Source organism: Gossypium raimondii, chromosome 1, assembly GCF_025698545.1.
Source record: "Gossypium raimondii isolate GPD5lz chromosome 1, ASM2569854v1, whole genome shotgun sequence".
Lineage (NCBI taxonomy): Eukaryota > Viridiplantae > Streptophyta > Magnoliopsida > Malvales > Malvaceae > Gossypium > Gossypium raimondii.
The window spans coordinates 5,301,567-5,310,794 of record NC_068565.1 but is presented as its reverse complement, the minus strand read 5'-3'; the positions used below and the strand labels follow the sequence as shown (position 1 = coordinate 5,310,794).

Genomic DNA, 9,228 nt, shown 5'->3' with positions numbered 1-9,228 from the left:
TTATTGTAGACCATTTGTGCATTGAATAAAACCAAAGAAAGAAAGGGCAAATGAGCTACCTGGCATGAATTAGATAGCCACCTCATCATTCCATAAAAATACGGCTTCCCTTCCCCCATTTTAGCCTCCGTTAACATCCTACCCCTAACCCCTCAACAAACTACATTGAATATCCTCGAGATCATTCTAACGCCGTTACCAGACTCCGTTATCTGCTTAGCTGGACGCCACTCTTTTGCCCTCTCTCTTAAGATCTTTCCCCTCAATGGGCCAGCTGGCACGCCACTCTCTGCTACACATGGCCAGCTACTTCTGTCACAGTGGACCGGGTTCGTCAACTTCCATATTTAACCCTGATAAAACCCACAATTTCACAATAAGCCACTGCTGGCCTTTTTCGGCTTTTGTGGGGGTCCTTTTTCTTTTATGCGATTGAAGTTGACATTATCTCTCACTCACTTTCTCGAGACAATCGAAGGGAGTGAACAGGTGGGGGTTTTGCATGGCTTCAAGTAATTCTGTAATTAATGGGCACATGAGGGTAATTTGGGTAATTAAGTGTTGGCCTTTATGGATTGCGTAAGCAAGTAAAAAATCTGGTAGGAAGTACAATAATCTAGGGGGTGAAAATTAGCAGTCATGAATTTAAGTCACTACATAAATACCATAAAAAGAAAAATAAAATAAAAAAATTGCCTTTTTTTTCTCACATATACAGTTTAAAAATCATCTAAATATACTGAGCTGATAACGAATTTAGATTCATTATTTGAATGTTTCAATTTATTATCCACTTTAATTAAATAATAAAATATTCGGATTTTAAAGAAAATTTATGGATTTAAATTTTATAAAATTAAAAATATCTGACTAAAAATATCTAAAAATTTAATATTAGATTTATTTATTTTAGTTGTGATATGAAATTTTCACTAAACTGGAGATTATGGTAAGCATAATTTTTGCTAAAATAATTGAAAAGGTCACAGTAAATTTAGTAATTAGTTTAATTATCCTATTTTTTTATAAGTAAAAAAAAAATAATTTTGGATGCTGGTGGTTTGATATTGATGTTTGCTGGTGCTCTAAAGTGGGGCCACAAGCATCAGTATATGTGCCACGTGGTTACGGGACGGCTTTGTTTGGACTTTGTTTGGAAGAAAAAGACTCGAGCTCAGTAAATTTTGAACTAAATTTACCGCGGTTAAAAAGAGTTGGCTGTATATTTTGACTGTGGGCAGTGTTGAAAAAAGAGAGTTAAAAAGAAAATAGAACACTGAACAAGATGATGACCTGCTCACTTACTCACCTCTCCTTTCTTAATTATTTTCATGCAATTTTAGTTTTGCTTTCCCACTCGCCTTCACGCGCTATAATATAAAAATTGTTGTGATGATAATTTTTGTGGAAAAAAGGAATTTCGCATTATCTGATAGAAAAAAAGAAAGCATTAATTTCTCATTTTATGTCTCCTAATTTAATCACACAATAAAAATGGGAAGTAAATTAATTATCAAATGTATATTTATAAATAGTGTGTTTTACTCTCTTTGATATGAGAGTGGGATAAGACATAGCCCCTTAGCAGTTAGCAGAAACAACAAACAAAGCAAAATTAAAGATGAAGTGTTAATTACAAATCAGGCCGATAGAGTTAAAATAAATTTTCACTAGTGTAATATGAGAAAGTATTTATTATATAATATCAAAACTTTTTAAAGTTTGATTTCTAAATAAGTTTTAGTATATACGAATTCATATTGAAATGGTAAGAGAATCAATCATAAATCTTGAAAAACGGATATGAAAAAGAAAATGGATGAAGATGGAGTTGAAGGCTGTGGTTTGTTACATAGTTTCCTTTGTTTAGTTGAAAAGATTTCCTAAAGAATAAATACTTTACATATATGATACTAAGAAATAATTACTGTGGATCCATTGCCTGATCCCTCTGATTTGTAATTAACCCAAGAAATGAAAAAACCCGTCTCGTGAAGAAGCAGGTGAAAGAAATTTGGAAAATTAAAATTAAAAATAATTAATAAATAATTAATAAACAAGAAAAAAGAAGAAGAAGAAGCAAGTAAGTGAATAAATAAAAAGCTCTTTCTCTTCCAAGTTCTTCTTTCTCTTCTGTTTCTTATCTCTCTGTAAAACCCTTTCTCGCTCTCCAATTTTTTTTTTTTTTCACATTCATTCTTTGCTTCTTAGTTTTATATCACGAGATCCCCATCTCTTTCTTTCCTTTCCTTTCATTTTCTCTCTCTCTCTTAGATCTCTTCTTCCAAGTCTTTATTTTTTTTTTGGTTCCCTATTCTTCTCCAAGCTCTATCCTTTCTTGCTACATTCACTTCAAGTTCTTTCTTTTCTTTTTTCACTCACATTATCAATAAAAGACTCGAAGGAAATAGAGAGAGGGGAGGAAGGGGAAGGGAAAGGGGGAGGGGACGGAAATTGGAGCCAACCCAAATTTTTTTTTTTAGTGAGAGGGGAAAGAAAGAGGAAGGCAAAATGTCGCATCTTGGAAAGCCGGAAACGGAGTTGGGTCGGGATTATGATAAACTCGCCGATCAACTTCGTGACTCGTTGAGTTACGATGATAATAAGCCCGATTTCCGTGAACTCGATCTGGGTTCACCCGTGTCTCCGCTCCGAACAGGGCAACAGGGTCTGACGATGACTACGACCACTACTACTACGACTACGACGAGTTCGAGCTCCAGTTCGTCCAGATCCGTTTCGGGTCGGAACTCGTCTAGCGCGACCGCTAGGAGATCTGAATCGGGTCGGAATAACCACTCTGGTGAACTATCCGGTTCAAGCGAAACGAGCCCAACAGCTTCGACGGGGAATATGAAACCGGCTCAGACCAGATCCAAACCCAACACTGCCACGACCCACCCGTTGATCTATTCGGGTCAAAGCACTGCCAACTCGCCGGCAGTCAATGTTCTCCCGACCGGAAACATATGCCCTTCTGGGAGAATCATAAAAACCGGCATGGCAGTGAACCGAAGCTCCAGAACCGACGTTTTAGGCTCTGGGTCGGGTAATTATGGCCACGGCAGCATAATGCGGGCCGGGGGAGTGGGAACTGGACCCGTTACGCCTTCCAGAGGCACCGCCTTTGAACCCAGTCACACCCTGGGAAACCGGGGGAATGCAAGTGATGTAATGAGGAAGGCAATGGGGAACTTGGAACCTGAGGAACTCAAGAAAGTTGGGAATGAGATGTACAAAAAGGGACATTTTGTAGAGGCTTTGAGTTTGTATGATAAGGCTATAGCTTTGTCACCGGCGAACGCAGCTTACCGGAGTAACCGAGCGGCTGCATTGACGGCTTTAGGGAGAGTAGGTGAGGCAGTCAAGGAATGTGAAGAAGCGGTTAGATTGGATCCTAATTATGGGAGGGCTCATCAGAGATTGGCTTCATTATTGTTAAGGTGAAAACAGCTACAATACATAAAAATTCATATATTTGGTGTTATGTTTTCACCTACATTGGTGAAGCAAAGAGTGTCGGTGGGAATTTTTTTCTGGGGATAATTTTGAGTTAGTGATGGTTTTCTAGATGTTTTGTCTTGCTGGTAACAACTGTGGTTCTTGTTCTACATTGATTACAAGGTTTCTGTCTTGATGATTGTTGCTCAAGTTTTTGATCTGGTGAATGGATGTGACTAATGCTAATGCTTTCATCTGCATAGTTGTAGATTGTTAGATCCATTTGTGCTTTTATTTTGTATGTCTAGGCAGAATTCTGATCTGTATTTCTTTATATGTCATGTCTGTTCTGTGAATTTCCTTTTAGTTATATGGTTCTCATTTTAATGTTTGTATTTATAGGATTAGCTTGGCTTGGCTTACGCATCCGGTTGAAATCTTTAGGATTGCATATTCAATAGTTTCCTTCGAATGATGAGTTCGTGTATGTTATTTAGAAGGATCCATTGCCATAGGGTATTAGTAGCTGATGAACTTGTCTGTTATGTGTTTCAGTATTTACTTTGATTTGTGCCCGCCTTTTTTTTTTTTAATGATCGTGGGCATTTTGATATCACTTCTCATTTCGCAACATTAGTCAAATGTGCATATAATATTTATGTTGCTACAATTTTAACACAATTCTATTTCAGGGTAGGGCATGTTGAGAATGCTAGGAAGCACATATTGTTTCCCGGGCAACCACAAGATCAAATGGAGTCGCAGAAGTTGCAGGCAGTGGAAAGGCATCTTAACAAGTGCACAGATGCCCGGAGAATTAGGGACTGGAGAAGTGCATTAAGGGAAGCTGATGCTGGTATTGCCGCCGGTGCTGACTTTTCTCCTCAGGTAAAGAACTTGTCTAAAACTTTCCATCCATAAATTTCTAAGAATTTTGTGCAGTTAACAGACATTGAAAATGGCTGAACTGGTTCACATTGAATTTACAGCTTTTTATGTGTAGAGTGGAAGCCCTTTTGAAACTACATCAACTTGATGATGCTGAATCAAGCCTTTCAGTTGTTCCTAAATTAGAATCATGCAGTAACTCCTTGCAAACTAAATACTTTGGCATGCTTGCTGAAGGTTATATCTTTTTTGTTCAAGCACAAATGGAGATGGCACTTGGAAGGTCAGTTTAAAAAATGCCAACTTTCATCAGATATAAAAGATGGCAAGGTTTTTGGGACCATTGTAGAATTGACGATGGATGTCTTGCAGGTTTGAGAATGCAGTTACAGCTGCTGAGAAGGCTGGGCAGGTTGATCCCCGAAATGTTGAAGTTGCTGTACTGCTTAACAATGTGAGGTTGGTTGCAAGAGCACGAGCACGTGGGAATGATCTCTTCAAATCTGAAAGGTTCACTGAGGCATGCTCAGCATATGGGGACGGCCTCAGGCTTGATCCTTCGAATTCTATCCTTTATTGTAACAGAGCAGCATGTTGGTTTAAGCTTGGGCGGTGGGAGCGTTCTATTGAAGATTGTGACCAAGCTTTAAGTATCCAACCAAACTACATAAAAGCCCTTCTTAGAAGGGCAGCATGTAATAGCAAGGTAAACAATTCTTTAAAGCTTTCCTTCATCATAATGATCAACATCTTTGTGTATGGGTGTACCCGAATTTGTTTGCTTCATACTGATCATCAGTCATTGTGAAGTACAGCTAGAGCGATGGGCTGAAGCTGTCCGAGATTATGAAGTTTTGAGAAGGGAACTTCCTAATGACAATGAAGTTGCTGAATCGCTTTTTCATGCACAAGTTGCATTGAAGAAATCTCGCGGTGAAGAGGTTTATAATATGAAGTTCGGTGGCGAAGTAGAAGAAGTATGCAGTCTTGAGCAGTTCAGAGCTGCAATATCTCTGCCAGGTAATGTTGACCTTGCATTTTAAACTATCTTCATTACTTCAATCGCTCTCTCTCTGGTTTTTTCCATCTTGCAATCCTCTTGAGAGTTAATTTTGATCCACAGGCATCTCTGTAGTCCATTTCAAGATGGCTTCCAACCTGCAATGCAAACAGATATCTCCATTTGTGGATGCTCTATGTGGTCGTTATCCCTCCATAAATTTTCTTAAGGTAAGTGTCCCATTTTTCTTTCTCCATCCATGGTTTATTGCAGTGCAGCGAGAATAACGATTTCTTCTCTACTTTTTTGTTGCTTCTTTGGAATAAAGGTGGACATCAATGAGAGTCCAGTGATTGCGAACACCGAGAATGTGAGGATTGTACCAACATTCAAGATATACAAAAACGGTAGCCGGGTGAAGGAAATGGTGTGCCCGAGTCGGGAAATGCTGGAACACTCGGTGAGGCATTACAGCTTTTAGAACTAATGACTGTACTCCTTGGTCCACCCTCCTTTTTTTTTGTGTTTCACTTCTTGCTACTGCCCAAATGTCTATTTTGTTGGGAACTCTTTCCACTACCCTTCCAATCTTTCCCTCCCACCACATAAGGATTACCAGGTACCTGTGACATAAAACCAGAGCTACATAATAATCCCATTAGCAGCCAATGCCAGAGGAACCCACAGATAAAATTAGCTTTTAGTTCCCCCCCCTTTTGCAGTTTTCATTTATTCATTCATTCCTCATTGCTCTAGGGTTCCCTGTTCTTCTTCCTCCCTTTCACCTTTTCCTTAATTTCTCTCCCCCTCTCTTTTCCATTTTCAAAAGTAGGCCAGCCTGGTTCTTGTATCACTACTTTCATTCAGTGGGAAACTTGAAAAGAAAAAGAAAAAAAGGGAGAAACAATTGAGAAATATGTGTACAATTTAATTGAAAAAGTGGATACTTAGTTTTACATTTTAGAGATACAGTGAGAGGACTGGCAGGCAGGCAGGCTGGTAGCAGAGGATCTGTACATGTATATATGTGATGATATATACACATCATCTGAAGAAGCCATGAGGGAGATGATTGGATGTCTGGTGGGTACTTAGTTACTGGGTTAGTGAAAGAAGGATGAATATGTTGTCATTAATATTGTTGTTTCTTTTTTCTTTTTTTTTTCTCAACCATTTCATCAATAAAAAAATTCCCATTTTTTTCCTCTTTTCTCCCTGCAACCCCATTATTAAATTGATTTCAATCACTTGGGACTGGGGATAGGGTATAAGAAAAAGCAAGACATATGTTGATAAATGAAGGCTGGTTTTTTCTTATTAAAGAGTTGGGTGGGTAGTTGACACCATTTAATGCTTATATGTGTGCGTGTTTAAATATAAAACTAGTGCCCTATAGGATAGGGGATAGGAGGGCTAGATTAGTCTAAACAACTAAAACATCCATTCCCCTAAGTCCACATTATCTGTTTCTTAAGTCATTAATGCATGTTAGCTATTCCATTATAGGAGATTTGATTTGATATTGTATATATTTTGTTTGCAAGTGAAGTTGTTTGCTGCCTTTGTCATGTGAGGGGGCATTCACATGTGGGCATTTAAGGGTTGTTAAGTTGAAGTATTTGCCCTCTTAAACCCACCTAAACCAAAAAAAGGGACCAAAAGTACAAATGGTGGGTGCCGAAATGAGCCGGGTTTGTGTTGCACCTTTGTCAATGACCATGACAAAGCATAGCAACACAGGCACACAGCCCTTTCTTACTTTGGAGGGCTGTGTTGGACCCTTTGGGCCACGTGATGTGCTGTGCCAATGAATGCTGTCTCTGGGACAAACTTAGATTGGGAAAAGTAAGAGCAAAAAAAACAATGGTTTGATTGGCTACAAGACAAATTGATTTAATTAAATCTTTTTTGGGTATATATTAAATTAGAGTGAGGAAAAAGGAGCTATCAGAAAAGCTAAGGCTAGTAGCTTAGTTCCAAAAGTTTACAGGTTGTTCAAAGATTCCCCCCATTCCATTCATAAAACCTTTGCAATATCTGATGGGGGGGGGGGGGATGTTTGGGTTTCTAGACTTTTACCTTTGTATTGTCTTTTCCCTATTTTACATGAACCATTATTGAAGCCATCCTATCATCATCACATCCTCATCATCTATTTTTCTTTTAAAATAAAAATGATCTAAGTTAAAATTATTGAAGCCATCGTCATCATCATATATATATAAATATAAAAAGAATAATAATAAATGCATAAACTGTTGAAATTTTATATGATTAAGATATGAAATAGTAATAAAGCTGTCAACATTAATGGATTTTTGTGGTGTAAAGGGCATTGGTTTTGCTTGGATGGAACGGAAAAGGGAGAATAATTTGACAATGTCAATTGGGCAAACCTATCAATCTTAATTTGATGTGAACTACGGACATAAATAAATAAAGTAATTTAGTTGTAGAAAAAAATAAACCATGATGATGAATTCGGCACGTGTGGGTGGGTTGCACTTGTTGAAATGGGCCTACGTTGTAAAAGCCTGTCATTTTTTTCATCATTCGGGTCCAAAATAGTACTGTAGAATTACCGTTTGTACGGAGTACGGTGAATTTTTGTATATTTTTATTACGATTAAAGTATTTGTTTTTAACTTTTTATGGCAGGGAATATAGCCGTTGTGGGGTAATTTCAGTTTTATTTATCTGACCACGAAAACGCTGCCGTTTTGAGGTGGTTGACCATTCATTATTTATTTTTGTCATAATTAACTTGATTGAAATTTTTTTTACCCTTTTTCCTCCCAAAATCAATTCTTTATTGGTAATCATATGAGATATTTAAAATTTTAATAATTTATTTTTTAAAAATATTTTATTATACACTCATCAACCCTTTGACCCTATTTACGAGTCTAAAATTTCACACTATACATAATTAATTTGCTTTAAATTAAAATACATCCATAAGCTTACTTAGCGAAATTTTTAACCTTCAGAAGTAAAAGGTAAAAACCAGTGCATGTGATAGTATTTAGCTTTTTCCTTTTAATATAATATAAAGACAAATTTTAAACTTGCTTTTAAAAGTTAAAATTAAACTAGAATGCTAATGCAATATAAAATAAAGGGTTAATATATACTTCCCTTTAATTGACTTTTTTGTCATTATCTTTATGAATTAAAGATAAATTTATCACTATATTTTAACTCTATACTGAATTTTATTGCTTTACTTTTATTTAATTTTGATTTTGCCACTAAAGTTATTATTGAATTTTTCAATGCAATTTTAATTTAAAACAATTTAAAGAATAAATTTTATGAAAATTATTTCTATATTTTAATTAATATAAATTAAGATTAAATAAAACGGTTATTTTATAAGAAAAACTTAAAAATTTTCTTTTATGATATATGTATTTTGATTTTTAAGTTTTTATTTTTTTAAATAGAAAATGTAACTTAATTAGTTGTTTTAAATATTTATAAAGTTAAATTTTGTTAATCAAAGTAAAAACCTTTCCTTATTAAATTATGCTATCAAATTATCAAAATTAATCTTGATGGGTAAATTTTAATTTTTTATTAAAATTGACGGTAAAATTTAATAAAATTAAAAATTTTGATGTAAAATTTAATCGAAATAAGATTTGAAATATTTACTCATATTTTATAATATAGTTGCAAATATTAATAAAAAAGTAAAATAACAAATTTCAATATTAATTTATAATGTGATGATAAATTTACACTTTTAACTCTAAAATAAAAATAAACAGTTAGAAGCCAAAAATTTAAAGTCAGACAATTTTTAATTAGGTTATATTCTAATTTTTGTTTTTTAATGTGATTAGCAGCTCCTTATACTGTGATATTAAAAACAAAATGAGAAAATTAACGCAAAT

The 9,228-nt window shown here is 35.5% G+C and overlaps 1 protein-coding gene across 1 annotated transcript; it reads left to right on the top strand.

Moving 5' to 3' along the window:
* Positions 1–2,173: 2,173 nt before the first annotated feature.
* On the top strand, positions 2,174–6,534 carry LOC105778251 (TPR repeat-containing thioredoxin TTL1). The gene is made up of 7 exons (XM_012601920.2): positions 2,174–3,443; positions 4,134–4,329; positions 4,431–4,612; positions 4,702–5,035; positions 5,145–5,349; positions 5,453–5,559; positions 5,658–6,534. The coding sequence occupies exons 1-7, from the start codon at positions 2,512–2,514 to the stop codon at positions 5,808–5,810; spliced, it is 2,109 nt and encodes a 702-aa protein (XP_012457374.1). The 5' UTR covers positions 2,174–2,511; the 3' UTR covers positions 5,811–6,534.
* Positions 6,535–9,228: the final 2,694 nt, after the last annotated feature.

Bases quoted from the DNA above. Each gene is read 5' to 3' on its own strand.
- LOC105778251 (XM_012601920.2), top strand. From the start codon at position 2,512: ATGTCGCATCTTGGAAAGCCGGAAACGGAGTTGGGTCGGGATTATGAT. The intron at 3,444-4,133 runs GTGAAAACAGCT...ATTCTATTTCAG, and splicing joins TTGGCTTCATTATTGTTAAG to GGTAGGGCATGTTGAGAATG. The intron at 5,560-5,657 runs GTAAGTGTCCCA...TTTGGAATAAAG, and splicing joins CCTCCATAAATTTTCTTAAG to GTGGACATCAATGAGAGTCC.